The sequence below is a fragment of the Bufo bufo genome, chromosome 5, assembly GCF_905171765.1.
Source record: "Bufo bufo chromosome 5, aBufBuf1.1, whole genome shotgun sequence".
In the NCBI taxonomy this organism is placed as follows: domain Eukaryota; kingdom Metazoa; phylum Chordata; class Amphibia; order Anura; family Bufonidae; genus Bufo; species Bufo bufo.
The window spans coordinates 157496507-157522559 of NC_053393.1; the positions used below are offsets into that span (position 1 = coordinate 157496507).

The window sequence follows — 26053 nt, forward strand, 5'->3', positions numbered from 1 at the left end:
TAAAGGGATTGTCCTACAGTAGCAAAACAGGGGGGAAATGGTATGGATGATGTAAAATAACAAAAATAGCATTAGGCCTCTTTCACAGGCCAATATCGGTCAGAGATTTCCATCAGTGGTTGTGAGGTAACCAAACTGAGGCCTGATTCACACATCAGTGTTTGTTCAGTGATTTCCAGCAGTAAGGCCTCTTTCACACGACCGTATGGCTTTATCAGTGTTTTGTGGTCCGTTTTTCACGGATCCGTTGTTCCGTTTTAGTTTCTGTTCCGTTTTTCCGTATGGCATATACAGTAATTACATAGAGAAAATTGGGCTGGGCATAAAATTTTCAGTAGATGGTTCCGCAAAAACGGAACGGATACAGAAGACATACGGATGCATTTCCGTATGTGCGTTACTTTTTTTTGCGGACCCATTAACTTGAATGTAGCCACGGAACGTTATTTGCGGGCAATAATAGGAGAAGTTCTATCTTTCAACGGAACGGAAAAACGGAAACGCAATGCATACGGAGTACATTCAGTTTTTTTTGCGGAACCATTGAAATGAATGGTTCCGTATATGGACCGGGGGAAAAAAACGGTCGTGTTAAAGAGGCCTAATAGTGAGCCACAATCAAGGAGAGGGTCCAAAAACAAAGAACAGGTTCAAATGTTTCCATTATTCCTTATCTCTGTGTAAGGTCCACTCCTGGTTTTGGCTTACAATCACTGATGGAAATCACTGACCATCAGGCAAGGGCTACACCATGACACTGGTCGTGCGACACCTGGCCAGGATCGCTGAGCAGCAGTGATCCCATAGAATCTAATGGGATCGCCGGAGCAGTCGCAAGAAATCCAGCTGTGTTGGATTTCTTGCGACTGCCGCGGCAATCCCATGCATTTCTATGGGATCACAGCTACTCAGCGATCCTGGCCGTGACAGGTGTCGCTGTGTAGCCCTTGCCTAACAATTATGTGTGACTCAGGCCTTACTGATGATGAAACGCTCACCGATCATAGTAATATAGTTTTTAAGGATGAAAAAAAGACATCCGTCTATCCAGTTCAGCCTGGTACCCTGCAGCTTGATCCAGAGGAAGGCAAAAAACCCTGTGAGGTAGAAGCCAATTTTCCTCATTATGAGGGAAAAAAATATTCCTTCCAATCAGAATAACTCCCTGGATCAACGACCCTTCTCCAGATACATTAATACTATCCAACTTAGACCAGTTTCTGGCAAAAGTTATGGTAAATCTTTTCCTAAGTGCGGAGAAGTTCAAAAGGTCGCAAATTATGACGCACATATGGTGTGCCCCATAATTTGCGACTTTTATAACGCCACAATAGTGGAGTAAATAGCATGATAAATGCCCCTCATCGTGTATTTACCAAAAAACTGGCATTCATGTTACACCACTCAGTTCCTTCTGTCAGGTTTTCAGTTCTTAAATTTAGACAGAAGAGTGTAGGATGCTGAACTACTCTACGGAAAAAAATAATAATAATAATAAATAGTGACCCAAGTTAATGAGAGGAACAAACGGATGAAACTGGATCATTCATGGATCCTGTAGAACTGAAGACATGACAGCAGTGTAAAGTGAGCTGAACAAGTATTATGTGGTCTGACAAGAAGGCTTACCAACTCTGATAATTTTGCAAGATTTCCTTCTCTAGCAGTTGTCAGAAGTACCTCTTCCTGTTTTCTTTCTTGTGTCCGTTGCGCAGCTGATTATACAATTTACAAAGATCCATAAGACATAATGGAACATAAATGAACACATAAATAACAGTCCTAAAGTCCTGCCCAAGGTCACATGCACATCTAATGCTGTGCAGTTTTTTCAATGTTGTATAAAAATAGGCGTTTTATATAGAAAAAGTTTTAGACTATGCAACTTTCTTTTTATAATATGCATTTAGTGTATACACCAGAAATAGCATACATGGAACGCATCCCTAGACGATCATTGACCAGACTGATCCTAAAAGAGTTTCCCATCAGCCTACATTTGGGTAGTTTACATGTGTCTGGGATAAACTTCACACACAGGCACGTCTGAGACTTTACCAGAATACGTGCCAAACATTGAAAAATGAAATATGACAACACAAAGAGGGAGATTTCTCATTTAATTTGCACAAGAAAAGTGGCTGTAAAAAGTCACAAACAGTATGTTTGGCTTTTTTTTTTTATGCCATCCTTGCCGCTTTTCCAAAAGGGGCGTGGCAAGGATAGAAAGGGGGCATGGCCAGATGCCACAACATATTTATCTTCATTTATTCCAGTTTTTGGGCGCAAATGAAGCAAGAAATCTATAACAGCTTAGAGCGGTCGTAGATTTCTGTTTAGGCGCAAGAACTGCCAGAGGATCTCATCACAAATTAGGCCCATCCTCTGACAAAGCAGGGTATATCAAGACTGTTGTAGAAAGTGCCAGTCTTGATAAATCTCCCTCAAAGACTTTGTATATGTAGTTTTCTAGGCTGGCTTTTTCTTCATTGAAGTCAACGAGAAAAACTTCAGCAAAACTGCAACAAATAGTTGCAATTAAAAAAAGCAACAGAAAGCCATAAAAACAATGCTTCAGTTAAAAAAGAAAAAAAAGAACACATTTCAAATACAAAAATTTTTCATATAATGGCGGGTTCTTATCGGCGTTACGAAATTGTATTACAGACATGCATTAGGATGGAGCAAAATGGAATGCCTCTTAAAGGCTTCCGTTTTGCATTCCATCCTAAAATTCTGTTAAAACTCTGTTATAATGGAGAAAATAAATAAATAGAGTCTCTGTGAAAATATACTTGTCCCCTCAAGCGCTGCAAATTTGAAGACAATGTGGGAAAAGTCTATTACTTGACGAAAATATATAAAAAAAGATTGCGCTGCAAGAGAAAAATCTTCTTTGTGTATAAAAGTTCACTTGTAAAATCTTCAACTAGTGGGATCACATGCCAACCTCACAATCCAACATTAGTATGGAAACCTGTGGGTAATGAGAAAACGCACTATGGTGTAGCAGGTTCCAAGCATCTAACGCACCATGTGAATAGGTTATACTCACAAGATTCCTGATTAGTGAAGGCGTGTAGAAATATTGATGGTATCAAAGTAGAACTCTGCTGGGAAAAGAGAACTATAGTGTAGTATGTCACAACACTTAATCTGCCTGCAAACAGATTATACTCACAGAGCTTCACTTGTCAGGTGCGTGTATAAGATCTTAAAGAATTTTCATAGACAGCTCAGAACCTGGGTAACAGCCGACATCGATGTCCAAAAGCTCTCAAGGAGGAAGTCGCAAGAGAAGTAGGTGCGCACCAAAGGTCAGGTAAAAACTATTTAATACTGGCAAAAAGTAAAACTATAAAACATTTAAAAGTCCCAGCAGAGTTCTACTTTGATACCATCAATATTTCTACACGCCTTCACTAATCAGGAATCTTGTGAGTATAACCTATTCACATGGTGCGTTAGATGCTTGGAACCTGCTACACCATAGTGCGTTTTCTCATTACCCACAGGTTTCCATACTAATGTTGGATTGTGAGGTTGGCATGTGATCCCACTAGTTGAAGATTTTACAAGTGAACTTTTATACACAAAGAAGATTTTTCTCTTGCAGCGCAATCTTTTTTATATATTTTCGTCTGTTATAATGGAACCTATAACGGAATTTCGTACCACCAATGTGATCCCGCCCTTACAAGGGGGATGCTATCTTCCCCGATCTGTTCTTAACATTTTATATGCTTTACAGCGGACACCATGGGTCAAACACAAAATGGACCAGAACCGACTCATTGTCTATGAGAGAGTAGTTTTCTACGCATGCTCTATGACCTGTGCAGAGGTCAGGAGGGAGTACATAAACTTTGACAATCATCTATTGTGAATGGTGGATCATATGTTATCTGTATATATAGGCGACATGTGTCATCGTAATCCTGACTGTAATGATAAGCAGATAACTGTAGCAAAGTAATCTGTACAGAACAAGAAGTGGCGACCCTTATTAGGTTTAGTGGTCAGTGCACAAAACTACAGGATAATATTTTTTTAAATTTTTATATAATGACATGGAAAATTAAAAATAACCACCAAAAATTATTAAAAAATATGCTTAATCAACTAAATCACACAACCAAATTGCGCATTGGTCACTGCCTGAAAAAAGTCGGTATCGTATTTCACAATATGTATATAATCCTAAAGAGATACCATTTAAAACTTAACTTCTATTAATATCAGTTAAATCCCTAAGTATAAATGATATAAACCAGTCGCTGCGCCAATGGTGACCAGGAACTAGGGATGTGGAAAGACTAGTGCTGGGTCTCTAACAACTAATCTTACCCTACGCTGGATGTACCTTGAGGTGGCAATGTACTATCCACAGAGATATCCCAAATTGCCAATGGACACCTATAAGGCCCTCCCTGTACCTGCGGAGCAATTGAGACTGCCCAGCTTAGTCACGCTGTGGTGGGGGGCCCTGTTACCAATATTTTATTCTTGGTCCTAATACAATATCATTCTTTTGGTCCTAATAAGCGTCCCGACGAGTTTTGTTGGACATAGGTCCAACTCATTAGGGGACCTGTCAATAATGGTTCCAGATTCGGAGGTGGTGGTCCCCTTTGATGGGCTGTGTTTATAACCCCAGACTCAAACCCACCTCTTCCCACTGGGTTACAATGCAATCGTCAGATACTAAGGGGAAGATAAACCCCCATAGAATAGTATATTAAATAGAACAGTACTTATCTTTGCCCCCATGTATCGGTCCACACGGATGCGGCTGTATTGTGGCTTGTAGCCTCAACAGTGCCACATATAAAATGGCACCTTTTTAAAGAACGCCGACCCGCCTCCACAGCGGTCAGCTGTCTGCCCAGTGACTGGGTCATGTGACTAACCCGGAGACGCGCAGACACAGCCGCCACCTCCCCCAGTGGATCACATGACCGCCGCGCCTCCCGATCATGTGTGAGGATCGATGATGCGCGCGCCATCTGACCCAGAGAGGTGACGTCAGAGAGGGAGTGTCCCTCCCCTTTAGTGTCCTGCCGAAGTAGGCGGGTATTCAAGCAAAGAGGAAAGGGGCATTACTGCGGGATAACAGTGCCCCTCCTCTCCACTATTTATAAACAGGTATTTGACAGATAGTAATAGATAAGCTGCGCTTTTAATGTCAATGCAAACAGCGCGCTATAGGGCATTTTAAAAAGGCATGAGAAAAAATCAGCACCCCTCCTATATATCTACAGCCAAAGCTAGTCAGTAGAAGGGGGAGTTAAATCTCCGAAACCCCACTTTTGAGGGTTTTTCTTATGTGTTAATATCTTGAGGCTGAACAATAAACACAAGACAAAAAGCAAAGACACGCGAAAGGAAGATCAAATAACAAATATCAAAAATCAGCTGGCAGGCCAGCTCGAATCCATATCCCCACTCCACCCAACCATCCGGATAGCACGAAATATGGGGCACTAAATCGGCTCAGGTTAAATGAAGCAGCCAAACGATAGATGCTCATTGAGCCCCCCTGGTTGTACAGTTCTCAGTTCAAAGATCCACCACGCCTCGCGCTGTAGGATCCTTCTATCCCAGTCCCCCCTTCTTTTCGGGTATGGCACTGATTCAATGCCCATGAATTTAAAGCCCGAGAAAATGCCCCAGTGGTGACTCACGACATGTTTTGCCAAAGGAGTATCCCTACCATGTCGCATGTCTCCCATGTGTTCGCCCACACGCCTTCCGAGTTCAAGAGTAGTCTTACCCACGTACTCCAAACCACGTGTACATGTAGCTTTCTATAGGACACCTTTTGTTCGACAGTTGATAAATTGTCTGATGGAATATGGTTTCTGGGTAACACTACACGTGAACTCACAGCCTTGGGTGACAATCGCATGCCCCTCATCCACTACAACGATAACAACCCCACACTGGTCTCAGCCAGTTGAAACCTTTATTTCTAGTTGAACCTAGGAAATGGCTGTATACAAACCAATCCCACAAGCTACATCCTCTACGGTATGTAATCTGTGGCCTGCTTGTAATCACATCCTTAATATCGGGGTCTAGTTGCAGTATCTCCCAGTGTTTCGAGATCACCTTTTTTTATCTCATTAGCTGCTCCGTCATATGTGCCAATAAGGCGTATTGGGTTGGTAGTTGCCTTGTCGGGGCGGGGGATGTAGAAGCTCTGTTCTATAACATTTCAGTGCCCTTTGATAGACATTTCTCAAAGCTGCACTAGGATATCCTTTATCTAGGAATCTTTGCTTCAAATCCCTTGCCTGCAGTTTGAAATCGGCGAGGGATGAGCAATTCCTCCTTATCCTCAAATATTGACCCACTGGTATCCCCCCTCTTCAGTGGCTCAGGATGGTGGCTGTCTCACTTCAAGAGGGAATTGGTTGCTGTGGGTTTTCTGTATGTTTTTCTGTGTATTTCACCTCCTGGCGCCTTTGTAATTTCAATATCGAGGAAAGAGGTAGAGTATTCTTACCTAGTTCAAATGTGAACCGTAAACCAAGGTCATTTTGATTGATCACCTGTACGAACTTTTCAAAGCCACTCTTAGTCCCTCTCCATATCACAAACACGTCATCTATGTACCTTGCCCAGATGATGACGCCCACTGTCTGGGAATCGGTGGATCTCCAAATACACTGTTTCTTTCCCACCAGCCCAGGAACAGGTTGGCATACGATGGGGCGCAAGGCCTCCCCATCGCCGTGCCCCTGAGCTGGTGGTAGAAGACCCTGTCAAACAGAAAATAATTCTGAGTGAGCTTAAAATTACAGTAGGTCTAACACAAAACGGTTGTGTGCCCTGAACTGACACCCCCTGGTGTTGAGAAAGTCACCCACTGGCCTAATCCCGAGCTGGTGAGGGATAGAGGAGTAGAGGGCCTCCACATGGATCGACCCCAAAAGTGCCTCCCCTTCAAGGACTACCCCCTCCAGTCGGCCGAGTAGATCCCCAGTATCTCTGAGGTAGGACGGCAAAGTTCTCACAAAGGGTGCCAGAATGGAGTCAATGTATACCCCAGCATTCTGGCTCAGGCTGTTGATGCCTGATACAATGGGACGACCTTTCAAGGGGGATGTTCCCTTGTGAACTTTCTGCAAACTATAAAAAGTTGTCACCGTAGGATGTCTACATTGTATAAACTCAAACTCCTCAGCTGAGATGAGATCCTCAGTTTTAGCTTTCTGCAGGATGACACTCAATCTTTTTGTAGAAGTGGGGTCCACCTAAAGCCTCTCATATGTGTCTTTATCTTGTAGTAGGCACAGACACATCTTTTTGTACAGGGCCACATCAAGATTACCAGGTTCCCCCCCTTTGTCTGAGGGTTTGATAACTATATTACCATCCTGTTCAAGGGAAGAGATGGCCTTGAATTCTGCCTTTGTGCAATTAAATCTACATGGGTTGTTTGCGAGCCCCTCTAGCTTCCGGGAAACACGGTTGAGAAAAACATTAATACATGATGGGTCACCTATTGGGGGCATTTTGCAGCTTTTTGATTTAAGCGAAGTAAAGGGACCTTTTCCTTCTTGGGGCGCGTTGTCCCCTAGATTATATAACAAACTTATATCTTGGAGGATATCCGGAGGGATCCCCAATTCCTTACTTTCTTATCAACCAGAGCAAAAGGTTTGCGCCATCACAATTTTCTCACGAACAGAATTAAATCCTTAATCCAGTTAAAAAGGTTAAATAAGGACACTGGCACGAAAGATAACCCCTTGCTCAGTATCGCCATTTCCGCCTCCTGGATAAATCTGGATGACAAATTCAATATCTGGCTGGATATGCTATGGATGCAGGCGGAAGACTCTATGTTTGGGTTGGGGATCTGGGTGGGTTGCGTGTTCGTAGATGGTAGGAGTTTCCTTGTTCTAAAGAACGTGGGCCCGTTTCTTCCTGTCCCCCTCGTCCGCTTCTACCACTCTGTCTCCCCCTCCCTCTCCCTCTATTCTTTGACAATCCCTCTCTTTCCTTTTCCCTTTCAAAGAGATCTGTATCACTCGAAGTTGGCTCAGAGTCTCTTTTTTTCTGAGTTCCACTTCTATAAATGCTTGTGTATACCCGATTCTCTCTGAAATCCTGCAAATCCCGATTTAATTGGCGATGCTTTCGCTCTTTAAGATTATATTGGTATTTCTCTAGAGTATCTTTCAGCTGTATTTCTTTGTTCAAATAGGCAGGTTCTTGTTTAAATTTTGTGTCTCCTCGATTTGTTCCCAGAGTTTACTCTCCAAGGTAGCTAAGGTGGCTCTCTCCTCCTCCAGGAGTAGATGCATGAAGCGGAGGAGGAAGCTATTTGTAGCTTCCTCCTCCCACTTACGCATGAGGGTTGCAGATCTGCATCTACTCGCCGGAGCTAGTGTGATTTTTAACCCTCTCCGATCTGACTCCTATGACTCCTGTCTCCCAGCCAGAGGGCCATTTATTGCCCCATATTTCGTGCTATCTGGATGGTTGGATGGCGTAGGGGATGTGGAGTGGGGATATGGGATATGTTTTTTATAATTGTTATTTGATCTTCCTTTCGCGTGTCTTTGCTTTCTGTCTTGTGTTTATTGTTCAGCCTCAAGATATTAACACATAAGAAAAACCCTCAAAAGTGGGATTTCGGAGATTCATCTCCCCTTCTGCTGACTAGCTTTGGTTGTAGATATATAGGAGGAGTGCTGATTTTTCTCATGCCTTTTACAATGCCCTATAGCGCGCTGTTTGCATTGACATTAAAAGCGCAGCTTATCTATTACTATCTGTCAAATACCTGTTTATAAATAGTGGAGAGGAGGGGCACTGTTATCCCGCAGTAATGCCCCTTTCCTCTTCGCTTGAATACCCGCCTACTTCGGCAGGACACTAAAGGGGAGGGACACTCCCTCCCTGACGTCACCCCCATGGGTCACATGGCGCGCGTATCATCAAGCCTCACACATGATCGGGAGGCGCAGCAGTCATGTGATCCACTGGGGGAGGTGGCGGCTGTGTCTGCGCGTCTCCGGGTTAGTCACATGACCCAGTCACAGGGCAGACAGCTGACCGATGTGGAGGCGGGCCGGCGTTCTTTAAAAAGGTGCCATTTTATACAGTCCTGATCAAAAGTTTAAGACCACTTGAAAAATGGCAAAAAATATTTAGCATGGCTGGATCTTAACAAGGTTCCAAATAGAGCTTCAACACGCAACAAGAAAAAATGGAAGCGAGACAAAACATTTTTTGAGCATTCAATTTAATGAAAACAACGAATAAACTGAAACAGGCTGTTTTTCAGCTGATCAAAAGTTTAGGACCACACCTCCAAAAAAAAACTAAACCCCCCCAAAACAGAAATCTAACTTCCAAACACGAACTCAGTAATGAGTAGCTCCGCCGTTATTGTTTATCACTTCAAAAATTCGTTTCGGCATGCTTGATGCAAGCGTTTCCATGAGGTGAGTGTGAACATTTCTCCAAGTGGTGAAGACGACCACACGAAGGCCATCTACTGTCTGGAACTGTTGTCCATTTTTGTAAACTTCCCTTGCCATTCATCTCCAAAGGTTCTCAATTGGATTTAGATCAGAGGAACACGCAGGATGGGCCAAAAGAGTGATGTTATTCTCCTGGAAGAAGTCTCTTGTCCTGCGGGCATTGTGTACTTTAGCGTTGTCCTGTTGAAAAACCCAGTCGTTACCACACAGACGAGGGCCCTCAGTCATGAGGAATGCTCACTGCAACATCTGGACATAGCCAGCGGCCGTTTGACGCCCCTGCACTTCCTGAAGCTCCATTGTTCCACTGAAAGAAAAAGCACCCCAGACCATTATGGCGCCCCCTCCACTGTGGCGCGTAGAAAACATCTCAGGTGGGATCTGCTTGTCATGCCAGTAACGTTGGAAACCATCAGGACCATCAAGGTTACATTTTTTCTCATCAGAGAATAAAACTTTCTTCCACCTTTGAATGTCCCATGTTTGGTGCTCTCTTGCAAAGTCCAAACGAGCAGTTCTGTGGCGTTCAAGGAGACGAGGTCTTTGAAGACGTTTTTTGTTTTTGAAACCCTTCAGTCTCAGATGCCGTCTGATGGTTATGGGGCTGCAGTCAGCACCAGTAAGGGCCTTAATTTGGGTCGAGGATCGTCCAGTGTTTTGACGGACAGCCAATTGGATCTTCCGGCTCAGTGCTGATGAATTTTTTTTGGGTCTTCCACTTGACTTTTTTGTTCCATAACCTTTAGGATCATTTAAGAAATGCCAAATGACTGTCTTACTGCGTCCCACCTGAGCAGTGATGACACGCTGTGAGAGACCCTGCTTATGCAGTTCAACAACCCGACCAAGTTCAAAAAGGGAGTTTTTTTTGCCTTTGTCATTTGTGTGACTACCTGACAGAAAATGACAATGAATCCACATCTTTGCACAGATTTGGCCTTTTAACCCCTTAGGGACACAGCCTTATTTCACCTTAAGGACCAGGCCATTTTTTGCAAATCTGACCAGTGTCACTTTAAGTGGTGACAACTTTAAAACACTTTAACTTATCCAGGCCATTCTGAGACAGTTTTTTCGTCACATATTGTACTTCATGACACTGGTAAAATGAAGTAAAAAAAAAAAACATTTTTATTTATAAAAAAATACCAAATTTACCAAAAATTTGTAAAAAATTGCAAATTTCCACGTTTCAATTTCTCTACTTCTAGAATACATAGTAATACCTACAAAAATAGTTATTACTTTACATTCCCCATATGTCTACTTCATGTTTGGATCAATTTGGAAATTATATTTTATTTTTGGGGGATGTTACAAGGCTTAGACGTTTAGAAGCTAATCTTGAAATTTTTCTGAAATTTTCAAAAACCCACTTTTTAGGGACCAGTTCAGGTCTGAAGTCCCTTTGTGAGGCTCACATAATAGAAACCACCCAAAAATGACCCCATTCTAGAAACTACACCCCTCAAGGTATTCAAAACTGATTTTACAAACTTTGTTAACCCTTTAGGTGTTCCAAAAGAGTTAATGGCAAATAGTGATAACATTTCAGAATTTTGATTTTTTGGCAAATTTTCCATTTTAATCAATTTTTTTCAGTAACAAAGCAAGGGTTAACAGCTAAACAAAATGCTATATTTATTGCCCCGATTCTGTAGTTTGCAGAAACACCCCATATGTGGCCGTAAACTACTGTACGGGCACACAGTAGGGCGTAGAGGGAAAGGTGCGCCGTATGGTTTTTGGAAGCCAGATTTTGCTGGACTGGTTCTAAGACACCATGTTCCATTTGAAGCCCCCCTGATGCACCCCTAGAGTAGAAACGCCATAAAAGTGACCCCATTTAAGAAACTACACCCCTCAAGGTATTCAAAACTGATTTTACAAACTTTGTAAACCCTTTAGATGTTCAACAAGATTTAATGGAAAATAGAGATACAATTTCAAAATTTCACTTTTTTGGCAGATTTTCAATTTTAATATCTTTTTTCCAGTTACAAAGCAAGGGTTAACAGCTAAACAAAATGCTATATTTATGGCCCCGATTCTGTAGTTTACAGAAACACCCCATATGTGGTCGTAAACTGCTGTACGGGCACACGGCAGGGCGCAAAAGGAAAGGAATGCCATACGGTTTTTGGAAGGCAGATTTTGCTGGACTGTTTTTTTTGACACCATGTCCCATTTGAAGCCCCCCTGATGCACCCCTAGAGTAGAAATTCCAAAAAAGTGACCCCATTTTAGAAACTACGGGATAGGGTGGCAGTTTTGTTGGTACTAGTTTAGGGTACATATGATTTTTGGTTGCTCTATATTACACTTTTTGTGCGGCAAGGTAACAAGAAATAGCTTTTTTGGCACAGTTTTTTTTTTTTTTGTTATTTACAACATTCATCTGACCATGTGGTTAGATCATGTGGTAATTTTATAGAGCATGTTGTCACGGACGCGGCGATACCTAATATGTATACAATTTTTTTTATTTATGTAAGTTTTACACAATGATTTCATTTTTGAAACAAAAAAAATGTTTTAGTGTCTCCATAGTCTAAGAGCCATAGTTTTTTCAGTTTTTGGGCGATTATCTTGGGTAGGGTATGATTTTTGCGGGATGAGATGACGGTTTGATTGGTACTATTTTGGGGTGCATATGACTTTTTGATCGCTTGCTATTACACTTTTTGTGACGAAAGATGCTTTTTTTTACACCGTTTTTATTTATATATTTTTACGGTGGTCACCTGAGGGGTTAGGTCATGTGATATTTTTATAGAGCCGGTCGATACGGACGTGGCGATACATAAATAAAAAAAAGTATACATATTAGGTAAGTTTTACACAACGATTTCATTTTTGAAACAAAAAAAAAATCATGTTTTTCCATAGTCTAAGAGCCATAGTGTTTCCATAGTCTAAGAGCCATAGTTTTTTCAGTTTTTGGGCGATTATCTTGGGTAGGGTATGATTTTTGCGGGATGAGATGACGGTTTGATTGGTACTATTTTGGCGTACATGCGACTTTTTTGATCACTTTTATTACCTTTTTTGTGAAGTAGGGTGGGCAAAATTTCAATTTTATCATAGTTTTTTATTTTTATTTTTTTATGGCGCTCACCGTTCGGGTAAAGTAACATGACCATTTTATAGATCAGGTCGTTACGGACGCGGTGATATCAAACATGTGTAGGGAATTTTTTTTTATTTATTTTTTTAAATCGGTGATAAATGTGTTTTTTGATTTTTACTTTTTTTTTCCACTTTTTTTTTACCCAGACCCACTTGGTTCTTGAAGATCCAGTGGGTCTGATGTCTGTATAATACAGTACACTATATAGTGTATTGTACTGTATTTTACTTACACTTTGTCTCAACAGATCTATGCCTTTAGCACAGATCTGTTCAGCACCATGGACAGCAGGATGCCTGAGATCGCGTCCTGTTGCCATGGGAACCTTCCCCGTCTGCTCAGTTGTGGCCACAACTGCGCAGACGGGGAAGGGTAAGGAGAGGGGCTCCCTCCCTCTGTGACCCCATCCTGTTTGGGGGCTGCAAAGGCACAGCAGCCCCGCGATGGGAGAGGGAGAAAGCTCCCGACTGTTAACCTCTGCTCTTCCATACCGCGGTCCGTGGAAAGGGTTAAACAGCTGGATCGCATCACAGCAATGTGCTGACACTCTGGTATAAGAATTGGCCACCAATGATTATTCAAGAGGAGGCGGGCGGGGGATCGCGATCCCGCCTGCCGCACCGCCCGCCTCCCGCACCGCCTGTAACCTTCCCCCTGCACCTCCCGCCGCCATAAAATCATTCTGGGGTGCAGGGGGGGGGGGGGTGAAAAATATATATTTTAGGCAAATTAAAGTTTCTGATCGACCGCGGGGATCAGAAACTGCAGAAAGCGCAGCAAACCGCAGGTCTGAATTGACCTGCGGTTTGTTGCGATCGCCGACACAAGCACCTCGGCGCATTTAGCCGAGGTGCCTGCTCAATGATTTGAGCAGGCACCTTGTTCCGATCACCGCCGGCCTGGTGGCAGTGATCGGAACAACACATGACGTACCAGTACGTCATGTGTCCTTAAGTACCAGGACAACATGACGTACCGGTACGTCATGTGTCCTTAAGTACCAGGACAACATGACGTACCGGTACGTCATGTGTCCTGAAGAAGTTAAAGGCATGTAGTCCTAAAATTTGGATCAGCTAAAAAACAGCCTGTTTCAGTTTAATCGTTATTTTCAATTAATTGAATGCTCAAAAAATGTTTTGTCTCACTCTCATTTCTTCTTGTTGCATGTTGAAGCTCTACTTGGAACCTTGTTGAGATCCAACAATGTAAAATATGATTTTTTGCCATTTTTTAAGTGGTCTTAAACTTTTGATCAGGACTGTATGTGGCACTGTTGCTGCTACAAGCCACAATACAGCCGCATCTGTGTGGACCGATACATGGGGGCAAAGATAAGTACTATGCTATTTAATATACTATTCTATAGGGGTTCATCTTCCCCTTAGTATCTGACGATTGCATTGTAACCCAGTGGGAAGAGGTGGGTTTGAGTCTGGGGTTATAAACACAGCCCATCAAAGGGGACCACCACCTCCGAAACTGGGACCATTATTAACAGGTCCCCTAATGAGTTGGACCTATGTCCAAAAAAACGCGTCGGGACGCTTATTAGGACCAAAAGAATTATATTGTATTAGGACCAAGAATAAAAATATTTGTAACAGGGCCCCCCCCACCACAGCGTGACGAAGCTGGGCAGTCTCCATTGCTGCGCAGGGACAGGGAGGGCCTTATAGGTGTCCATTGGCAATTTGGGATATCTCTGTGGATAGTACATTGCCACCTCAAGGTACATCCAGCGTAGGGTAAGATTAGTTGTTAGAGACCCAGCACTAGTCTTCCCACATCCCTAGTTCCTGGTCACTATTGGCGCAGCGACTGGTTTATATCATGCATACTTAGGGATTTAACAGATATTAATAAAAGTTACGTTTTAAATGGTATCTCTTTAGGATTATATACATATTTTAAAAATATGTTTAACATAAAAACTAGACTAGATAACTGGAGTGGTTACTGCTTCCCAGCACCACTTGCCTAAGCTGCCAGTCACATTAGCAGGCACCACCCCCCTAGAGTGCCTCAAGTCCTGGATAAGTGACAAGGTGAGACAACCCTTTTAACATATCTTATACACACACTGCAGAAAAACGTCTTGTGAACAGACATGTGCTGTGGATTTTGGATTTGCAGAATATCAGACCTCTCTATGGAATTTCACCACAGATAATTTATTCCCTTTGTAATGGTTTTTATGCCACCTCTTGTGGATGCACCGTTAGGGCTCATTCATACGGCCGTATAAACAGATCCGCACCCGTTCCACAATTTTGAGGTAAGTCTGCGCATCCATTCATTTCTACGGTCCCTCAAAAGATGCGGACAGCACACCGTGTGCTGTCAGCATCCGTTATTCCGTACCGCGGCTCCGCAGAAAAGATAGAACATGTCCTATTCTTGTCCGCAATCGCGGACAAGAATAGGGATTTTCTATTATGGTTGTGGCCATGTGCGGTCCGCAAATTGCGGAACGCACATGGCTGGTATCCGTGTTTTGTGGATCCGCAAAGAACTATGGCTGTCTAAATGGGCCCTTCTAGTGATCATTGAACAAGATTCCCTGCCGCACAGCATCACATTTTCCAAATTTTTATATACTAATATAAAGTAACAATTGTGATCACATTCATGTATAAGTGTTAATCGGTGAAAACCCAGTTTAGTCCTTGATTCTGTCTGAAGCACATCATTATGTGGAGTAAACATTACCTTCCAACATGGTTTTAATGTCTTTGTCTTGGGCCACATCCGCGGCGGTTTCACCCTCTCCATTTATCACAGTGGTGTCTGCATTGGACTCCAGCAACAACATCACCAGCTCCTGAAATTAATGAAATGAATATTTAGCAATGAGTATTTATCAAACTGCATTTACATGACGTTTTAGCATGGAAAGTCTACAGTAAAAGGTGGGGGCTCAGATGTTCATTGCCTCATCTTTACAGTAACAGTACTCCCACTTTCCATCATAAAAATGCAAGGCCTCTAAGGCCCCTTTCACACGAGCGAGTATTCCGCGCGGATGCGATGCATGAGTTGAACGCATTGCACCCGCACTGAATCATGACCCATTCATTTCTATGGGGCTGTGCACACGAGCGGTGATTTTCACGCATCACTTGTGCGCTGCGTGAAAATCGCAGCATACTCCTCTTTGTGCGTTTTTCACGTAACGCAGGCCCCATAGAAATGAATGGGGTTGCGTGAAAATCGCAAGCAAGTGCGGATGCGGTGCGATTTTCACGCACGGTTGCTAAGAGACGATCGGGATGGAGACCCGATCATTATTATTTTCCCTTATAACATGGTTATAAGGGAAAATAATAGCATTCTGAATACAGAATGCATAGTACAATAGCGCTGGAGGGGTTAAAAAAAAATTAAACTCACCTTAATTCACTTGATCGCGCAGCCCGGCTTCTCTTCTGTCTTCTTTGCTGTGTGCAGGAAAAGGACCTGTGGTGACGTCACTCCAGTCATCACATGATCTTTTACCATGGTGATGGATCATGTGATGACCGGAGTGATGTCACCACAGGTCCTTATCCTGCAATCAGCAAAGAAGGAGACAGAAGAGAAGCCGGGCTGCGCAATCAAGTGAACTAAGGTGAGTTTAATAATTTTTTTATTTATTTATTTTTTAACCCCTCCAGCCCTATTGTACTATGCATTCTGCATTAAGAATGCTATTATTTTCCCTTATAACCATGTTATAAGGGAAAATAATACAATCTACAGAACACCGATCCGAAGTCGGGTTTGGGTACCAAATATGCGTAATTTTTCTCACGCGAGTGCAAAACGCATTACAATGTTTTGCACCCGCGCGGAAAAATCGCACATGTTCCCGCAAGGCACCCGCACCTTTTCCCGCAACGCCCGTGTGAAAGAGGCCTAACACAACTGATTCCAATTTTTCTGTTCCTTTATAGTGTTGGATTCCGCACATAACTGACCCGAATGGAGCATTGGATCAAATTGATTCTCGTTTCGTTCAGGGGTCCACTTTTTCAGCGGATAAAAAAACTCTTCATGAAGGACTTTTCTGTCCAAAGACAGAGCCGGACTGGGGGCGCAGCCTTGGGGGGAGGCGACCATGACGGGGGGCTGGTTTGAGGGAGCCCCTGGGGAGGGATTGGTCAGTTTAAGTTATGGGGGCGGTGGAACGAGGGGTTAAATAGGTGAGGGCCCGGGATGAAGGAGGCCATTTTGTGGATAGAACGGAGCTGTATACACCTACACTCCGTGCGCACTTACATTTATCATGGACGTGGAATCACTCCTGTCGGATCTCAGGTCGGCAGCAGCTGCTCGGGGACCCGGCTGGCTCCAGGAGCAGGTCCAGCAGCTGCTCAGAGGGGCGGCTGAGGCTCCCGCTTCGCCTCAGCCACGGGCATCCCGGCCGCGGCGGGCCCGGCCGCCGGCGCGCCTCAGCCCAGATATGGCCTCCCCTAGGGCTCAGCGCCGCAGACGGAGCCCTGCTTTTCAGGACCCTTCACGCCTGCAGGCGCCGGGTGCAGCTCCTTCCCGGGCGTCCAGACGTGGAAGGAATCCAGCCAGGAGGCGGAGCCCTCAGGCAGGCCTCAGTAGGCCTCTTCAGCAGCGCAGCAGCGCCACCTTGTGGTCGGGACCAGGAACGGCGGGCTCTCTCCAGGATCCTGATGTGGATGAGGCCCCTCAGCCAGAGCAGTGTTCCAGAGGGCGCGGGGCTGCTGCGGACCTTGGCAGCAGGCCCTCGGCGGCCAGGCAAGTCGAGGAGGAGGTCGTCGCTGGGCAAGTCGTTTCCAGAGAAGATCCGGAAGATCGCGTCCCTGGCCCCAGCCCGGCCAGGGGACATCCGTGGGAGCTCGCTGTGCCAGGACCGTCTCAGAGGACCGAGCGGCGGGAGTCAGGACCTTCGGCTGATGGGGTCACAGCACCCAGGCAGCCAGGTGAGGCACCTTGGGGACCTTTATGTCAGTTAGTGTCTGGGGGGGCTGGGGGGTCTCAGTCGGATTTGAGTAAGGGACTGGGCCAGCTCTTGGGGGGTTTGGTGGGGTTGTTAGCAAATTTGGGGGCGGCAGGGAATCCCGTGTTACCGGTGGGGGGCTTGGGGGGTGGCGTCGGCGGGGCGGTAGCGTCAGGGCCATTGCCGGCGTGGGGTGTGGGGGCGGTCGCTGGGGGGCCGCCAGCTTCGAGTGCACCCACGGTGGTTTCATGTGGGACTTCGGCGTCCGTTCAGACGCAGGTAGGTGGGTCTGATCAGGAGGATGGAATGCGGTTAGACGATAGGGCTAAGGGGGAAGTTTATGTTTGTTTCGAAGGCCCGTTGGGGGCACATTTGAAGCAGGAGGTTAGGGAGCGCATTTGGAAAGGGGAGTATGTGGATATATTTTCCTTACTCCCTTTGGACAGGTTCAATTTGGATAGGGCGCGGAAGGATGAGGGTAAGAGGGAGGACGAGGAGAAGCGTAGGCACCGCCTGATACCGCGGACGTTCCCAAACTGGTTGCAGGCGTTCGCGATATTGGCCAGTGTGATAGGGGAGAAGGCGCCGGAGTGCTGCTCCGCGCTTTTTTGTTACCTCGATGCTATTGGGGAAGCTTACCGGGTGTATGGGGGTATGGCCTGGCTGCGTTACGACGAACAGTTTAGGCAGCGGAAGGCGGTACGCCCTAGCATCAAATGGGACCACAAGGATATCGCTTTGTGGCTCAAAGTGACGGCGCCGGTTCGGTCGGGTCAGCCCTTTCGGAGTGAATCAGGGGCAGGGGGACAATCCGGATTCGCGGCAGCATCTGCGAAGGGGTTGTGTTTTTTATTCAATGAAGGGGGGTGTAAATTTGGAGCCAAGTGCAAATTTAAGCACGAATGCTCCACCTGTGGTGGGTCTCACGGAGCCACGCGCTGTTTTAGAGGGGCAAGACAGAAGGGGGGTGAGAGTTCTGGAAAAGGGGGAGACGCCAGTGCGGCTGGGAGAGATGGACCGGTTTCTCGCTAGATATCCGGATAGGGAGGCTGCGCAATTGTTGCGGGAAGGTTTTTTGGGGGGGTTTAAAATTCCGTTTGTTCCTTCGGGGCCTGTGTTGCTTAAGAAGAATTTGCAGTCGGCTAGGGAGCACCCTGATGTGGTGACAAAAAAGTTAGAGAAGGAAGTTAGACTTGGAAGGATGGCTGGCCCGTTTTTGGAACCACCTTTGCAGAACTTGCGTGTGTCGCCTCTGGGGGTGGTCCCAAAGAAGGAGGCGAATACGTTTCGCCTGATTCAACATCTATCCTTTCCTAAGGGATCGTCGGTCAACGATGGTATTGACCCGACGCTGTGCTCGGTAGTCTATACCTCGTTTGATGCGGCAGTGAAGTGGGTTAGGAAGTTTGGGAGGGGTGCGTTGATGGCGAAAACAGATATTGAGTCAGCTTTTAGGTTGTTGCCGGTGCACCCAGAGAGCCTGCATTTGTTGGGATGTTTTTGGGAGGGTAAGTTTTTTGTTGATCGTTGCTTGCCAATGGGGTGTTCGTTGTCCTGCGCGTATTTTGAGAAGTTCAGTTCTTTTCTAGAATGGGCGGTAGTGGATTCCTCCGGATGTGAATCACTTATTCACTATCTGGATGATTTCTTATGTATTGGCCCCCCGGGATCCAGGGTGTGCTCTTTGCTGTTGCACACGATGGAGGCGTTGTTTGATTCTTTTGGGGTTCCCTTGGCGGCAGGGAAAACGGTGGGGCCGACCACGGAATTGAGCTTCCTAGGCATAGTGATTGACTCAGTGAGGATGGAATGTAGGCTGCCCTTGGACAAGGTTGAGGACTTGAAAATGGAGGTCGACAGGGCGAGGCGACTGCAGAAAATCCAATTGCGGAGCCTACAGTCACTCCTGGGGAAGCTGAATTTCGCCTGTAGGATTATCCCCATGGGTAGGGTATTTAGTAGGCGTTTGGCGGCGGCAACGGCGGGGGGTGGCGGCGCCGCACCATTTTATTAGATTGGGGAAGGAGCTTAGGGCGGATTTGCAAGTTTGGGCATCGTTTCTGGAGTGTTATAATGGCAGAGGTCTGTTTATGGGTGAGGCGGTAGACTCATTTGATTTTGACCTTTTCTCTGACGCGGCAGGGGGAGGCGGTTTCGGGGTCTATTGTGGGGGGCAGTGGTGTGCGGGGGGTTGGCCTGATACCTGGGTGGAGAGAGGCTGGGTCAAGAATTTAGCGTTGCTGGAATTGTTCCCCATTGTGGTGGCAGTAATGTTATGGGGGGAGGAGTTTAGGAACAAGAAGGTTCGTTTCCATTGTGACAACTTGGGGGTGGTGCAAGCGATTAACGGGTTGTCAGCTTCTTCACCGTTGGTGGTGCGTCTGTTACAGAGGCTGGTGCTGGAGTGCTTGTCACTCAATGCTTGGGTGGTAGCAGTACATGTACCAGGGGTTGATAACTGTATTGCTGATGCTCTCTCTCGTTCACAGTGGGAGCGTTTCCGCCAGCTGGCCCCGGGGGCAGAGGAGCGCGGGCTGGACTGCCCGAGTGGCCTGTGGGAACTTCTGGAGACACCGTAGCGGGTCTCATACGGGCTTCACTTGCACCCGGTACGTGGGACACATATGATAGGGCATGGCAATGCTGGGAGGATTGGAAGGCCAGGTTGGCTGTTGTGTCGGATGATTTTGAGATTCCCTTGCTATTGTTCATTGGGCATTGTAGAGAGGAGGGGTGGTCTGTCGCTAGGATTAATAGTTGTGTTTCAGGATTGGCTTTCGGTTTTCGTCTTAGGAATCTGCCAGACGTCACCAAGTCTTTTCTGGTGGTGAGGGCTTTGAAGGGTTGGCGGCGTTCTCAGTCAGTGCAGGATGACCGTAGGCCGGTGTCTTTTGCTTTGCTGTTGAGGCTGGGGGATCAACTAGTCGACGTTTGTGCCTCGCCGTGGGAGTTACGTTTGTTTCGGTTGGCTTTTTCGCTGGCATTTTTTGGGGCCTTGCGTTTGGGCGAGTTGGTTTCTCCGTCGGTTAAGAAACAGGGTGGTTTGTTTAGGGATGATGTAGACCTTTTTCAGGACAGGGTGGAGTTTCGTATTAGGCGGTCAAAAACTGATGTGGAAGGGAGAGGTCGGAAGGTTGTTTTGTTTGCGGTCCCGGGTTGCGCAATGTGTCCGGTATGTTGCTTGAGGGAGTACGGGGTCGCGGTGGTGGGGATGAATTCCCCTCTCTTAGTGCATGCGGACGGGTCTTTCCTTTCCCGTTTCCAGTTCACGGCGGTCTTCAAGCGGTGTCTAGGGCAGTTGGGCTTAGCGCTTGGGGGTTACTCTAGCCATTCTTTCAGAATTGGGGCTGCGACGGAGGCGGCCAGACGCGGATTGGGGCAGGATGTGATCATGCGGATAGGAAGGTGGGAATCGATTCGCTTTAGATCATATATTCGTCTAGATCGGTTGTGATATTGCATTGTATTCTGTCTCATCCCGCACGGTATGCTTTTGTTATTGTTATTTCGTTGCAGGTTCGGACCCAGCGCTGATCTGGATAATGGGTCACTCCTATGTTTTCTGGGGAGCCATCCGGGCAGCGGTTCGGCCGGATGGACAACAGTTGGGGATTGACCGGTCGGTGGCGGTGGTAAGATGGTTGGGGCGTAGGGGTATGGTGTGGGGGGGCGTGCTACCTGAGGTCCACAAGTTTGTGAGGTTGGATAGGGTGCCGGATGTGTTGGTGTTACACGTGGGGGGCAACGATTTGGGGGCGCGGCCGTTGCGGGAGTTGGTGAAGGACGTTAAATTCGATCTACTCCGGTTGTGGGCGCTGTTCCCGGGTCTTATTTCCGTTTGGTCGGACATTGTTCCCCGCAAGGTGTGGAGGGGGGCGCGTTCAGTGGAAGGGATAAACAAGGCTAGGATAAAAGCTAACCGGGCAATAGGGCGGTTTATGGCAAGGAATGGGGCAGTGGTAGTGCGGCATACCGAGCTGGAAAAAGGGGTTGGAGCTTTTTGGCGGTCTGACGGCGTTCATTTGAACGCAGTGGGGATTGACATGTGGTGTCTGGCAATACAGGAAGGCATTGAGACAGCTTTGCGGATGTGGAGGGACGCACATGCTTAAGGTGTCAAGCATGGGCGTTCATGGCGGTGGGAGGTCCTTGAAGTTGGAGAGATTCAGGTGACGAGGATGGGAGGGCCCCACGGTTGGGGCTGGACTCCTATGGCTGGTGGTCGGTTGTGGCGGAATTTGGGCGAGCCGTCAGTGGTGCCTCTGAGCTGGTGCTTAACGGCTGGGGGCAAGTCGGCTCAAAAAGGATACTGGGAAAATTCCGAGGTTTGGGGCTTCCAGGACCTCCCCCGTGTTACTCAGGTGAATTAAGTTGGTTATATCTTATGGGGATGTTTTGTGGGAAATAAAAGGTTAATTATTCATGTATATGTTTTCAATAAACGGCTGCTGTGGCCGATATAATCCAACTTGGTGTCCGTGTCTTATTGGGGTTCTGACGGGGCCAGTTTAGAAGGTTGGGGCTTGTGGTAAGTGAGTCAAGGGTTAGTAGGTGACTGATCATGAGGGGCGAGCGGGTAATAACCAATACCCCGTCAAGACAGAGCCGGACTGGGGGCGCAGCCTTGGGGGGAGGCGACCATGACGGGGGGCTGGTTTGAGGGAGCCCCTGGGGAGGGATTGGTCAGTTTAAGTTATGGGGGCGGTGGAACGAGGGGTTAAATAGGTGAGGGCCCGGGATGAAGGAGGCCATTTTGTGGATAGAACGGAGCTCCCACCCACCCACCCTTGTTGTTCAGGTTCCAGAGCCTGGGTCAGATGGGGGGGGTTGGGGAGGGGACGGAGTGGGGTGATCGTGTAATGAATAAGTAAAATAAAATGTTATTTATTTTGTCACGGCGGCTGTGGCGGTGGGAGGTCCTTGAAGTTGGAGAGATTCAGGTGACGAGGATGGGAGGGCCCCACGGTTGGGGCTGGACTCCTATGGCTGGTGGTCGGTTGTGGCGGAATTTGGGCGAGCCGTCAGTGGTGCCTCTGAGCTGGTGCTTAACGGCTGGGGGCAAGTCGGCTCAAAAAGGATACTGGGAAAATTCCGAGGTTTGGGGCTTCCAGGACCTCCCCCGTGTTACTCAGGTGAATTAAGTTGGTTATATCTTATGGGGATGTTTTGTGGGAAATAAAAGGTTAATTATTCATGTATATGTTTTCAATAAACGGCTGCTGTGGCCGATATAATCCAACTTGGTGTCCGTGTCTTATTGGGGTTCTGACGGGGCCAGTTTAGAAGGTTGGGGCTTGTGGTAAGTGAGTCAAGGGTTAGTAGGTGACTGATCATGAGGGGCGAGCGGGTAATAACCAATACCCCGTCATGTTTTTAACAGAATCTGCAGCAGAGAGCTTAAATTGAGCCTCCAATGCAGATGTTAACAAGCTCTAAGAAATCAGCATTTCACTTGCTTTTATAGTGTGTTTAGTCACAGTTAAAGGGAACCTGTCATCAATTTTACGCTGACCTCACTGAGAGCAGCATAAAATAGGGACAGAAATGCTGATTTCAGCGGTGTGTCACTCATGAGCTAAAAGTAAGTGGTTGCTGAGAACCAGCATCATAATCATTGCAGCCCAGGCCTTGAGAAGAGTCAAATCTACCTGAGAAGAGTCCTGGTTATTCATAATCTCCTGCTCTCCCCGTCCATCTGCTGATGATTGGCAGTTCTCTCCTAGAGAGAAAGGGAGAAAACTAGGTAGAAGCCGGTCAGTCATCAGCAGGTGGGCAGGAATTCATGGATAACCAGGACTCTTCTCAGAGACCGTGACTCTTTTCCAGGCCCAGTCTGCAATAATTGTCATGTCGGTTCTTGGCAACCACTTACTTTTAACTTATAAATGACAGACCGCTGAAATCAACTCACCTGTCTCTTCTTTATTCTGCTGTTAGTATGGGCAGCATAAAGTTGATGACAGGTTCCCTTTAAAAAGGAACCTGTCACCGGGATTTGGGGTATAGAGATGAGGACATGGGTTGCCAGATGGCCGCTAGCACACCAGCAATATCCAGTCCCCATAGCTCTGTGTGCTTTTATTGTGTATAAAAACCGATTTGATTCATATGCAAATTAACCTGAGATGAGTCAGAGCTTGAAAATATGACTTCTCTGGTCACACAAGTAAGATATGACTCTTTTATGTTAATTTGCATATGTATCAAATCGTTTTTTTTACACAATAAAAGCACACAGAGCTATGGGGACTGGGTATTGCGGATGTGCTAGTGGCCATCTAGCAACCCATGTCCTCAGCTCTATACACAAAATCCCGGTGACCGGTTCCCTTTAACCCCTTAAGGACACAGCCTTATTTCACCTTAAGGACCAGGCCATTTTTTGCAAATCTGACCAGTGTCACTTTAAGTGGTGATAACTTTAAAACGCTTTGACTTATCCAGGCCATTCTGAGATTGTTTTTTTCGTCACATATTGTACTTCATGACACTGGTAAAATGAAGTAAAAAAAATTTGGAAAATTTGCAAATTTCAAAGTTTCAGTTTCTCTACCTCTGTAATACATAGTAATACCCCCAAAAATTGTGATGACTTTACATTCCCCATATGTCTACTTCATGTTTGAATTATTTTGGGAATGATATTTTATTTTTTGGGGATGTTACAAGGCTTTCTGAAATTTACAAAAACCCAATTTTTAGGGACCAGTACAGCTCTGAAGTCACTTTGCGAGGCTTACATAATAGAAACCACCCAAAAATTACCCCATTCTATAAACTACACCCCTCAAGGTATTCAAAACTGATTTTACAAACTTCGTTAACCCTTTAGGTGTTGCACAAGAGTTATTGGCAAATGGGGATGAAATTTGAGAATTTTTAATTTTTTTGCCTAATTTTCCATTTTAACCCATTTTTTCCACTAACAAAGCAAGGGTTAACAGCCAAACAAGACTATCTTTAGTAATAGGAAAATGAGCGAGCACTTATACACTTGGCAACCAGATTGACATATGCAGAAAATATTTATTAAATATTCCAAAGATCGCGGGAGTGGCGAAAAGAAAGAGTGGCAACTCCCGCGATCTTTGGAACTCCCGCGAAATTTAAACCAGCTTGCTGTATGGAGCGACTGAATAAGCCGGCAAATATTTAAAGCTCCATTGAAGCAATAGGGAGACAGCAGACGCTAGACGGTAAGCCAAATATCGATTTAAAGTTTTCTTCAATTCAAAGCTCATATCGACCTTAAAAGGATATGCTATAAGAGACTTTTCACATTATCAAGATTCCTGTGGACACTTTATGAACATATTGCGCTCCCAGTGAATACACCTACAGCATTTTCAGTGACATTCAGTTTCCCAAATTGGGATAGAGCGCTAGAAGATAATACTCCCTCTTTCCCAAATAACAGCATATACTTGAAGTTTTTTGGTGTGATATATATTATTAAATTTATCGACACTATTGAGTGGTATTGAATATTCTATCGAATATTTCAACATTTAATTTTCTACCATTCAATCTATCGAATATATTTCTATCGAATATAGTATCGATCATATCTACCACAATATATGTGACTGTAATGTTGTATATTATTGCTACATTGTTCTTATAAATGTTATTACTTGTATTTTATGGGGATTTAATAAATATTTTCTGCATATGTCAATCTGGTTGGCAAGTGTATGAGTGCTCGCTCATTATTCTATTACTACATTTGCCTTTTAAGAGAGGGTGGGGTGATTCCCTCTATATGAGCTTGCAGCACCATACCTTAACTACTTGCTAGTGAGCCACCACAACCTACCACTACTTTTTGCAAGACTGTATCTTTATTGCCCTGACTCTGCCGTTTACAGAAACACCCCATATGTGGCCGTAAACTACTCTACGGCCACACAGCGGGGCGTAGAGTGAAAGGTGCGCTGTTTGGTTTTTGGAAGGCAGATTTTGCTGGACTGGTTTATTTACACCATGTCCCATTTGAAGCCCCCTGATGCACCCCTAGAGTAGAAACTTCATAAAAGTGACCCCATCTAAGAAACTACACCCCTCAAGGTATTCAAAACTGATTTTACAAACTTTGTTAACCCTTTAGGTGTTGCACAAGATTTAATGGAAAATAGAGATACAATTTCAAAATTTCACTTTTTGGCAGATTTTCCATTTTAATATTTTTTTCCAGTTACAAAGCAAGGGTTAACAGCCAAACAAAACTCATTATTTATGGTCCTGATTCTGTAGTTTACAGAAACACCCCATATGTGGTCGTAAACTGCTGTACAGGCACACGGCAGGGCGCAGAAGGAAAGGAATGCCATACGGTTTTTGGAAGGCAGATTTTGCTGGACTGGTTTTTTGACACCATGTCCCATTTGAAGCCCCCCTGATGCACCCCTAGAGTAGAAACTCCAAAAAAGTGACCCCATTTTAGAAACTATGGGATAGGGTGGCAGTTTTGTT

General features: G+C 45.5%; 1 protein-coding gene across 4 annotated transcripts in view; it reads right to left on the minus strand.

Moving 5' to 3' along the window:
- The window catches only part of OSBPL1A (oxysterol binding protein like 1A), a 190978-nt gene that overhangs the window by 140258 nt on the left and 24667 nt on the right, over positions 1–26053 (minus strand). For all 4 annotated transcript variants that reach the window (XM_040432360.1, XM_040432359.1, XM_040432361.1 and 1 more), the window contains exons 5-6: positions 15343–15454; positions 1630–1715 (exon numbers count right to left, since the gene is read on the minus strand). In XM_040432360.1, the coding sequence (XP_040288294.1) occupies positions 1630–1715; positions 15343–15454 (198 nt within the window). The remainder of the gene's footprint in view (positions 1–1629; positions 1716–15342; positions 15455–26053) is intronic.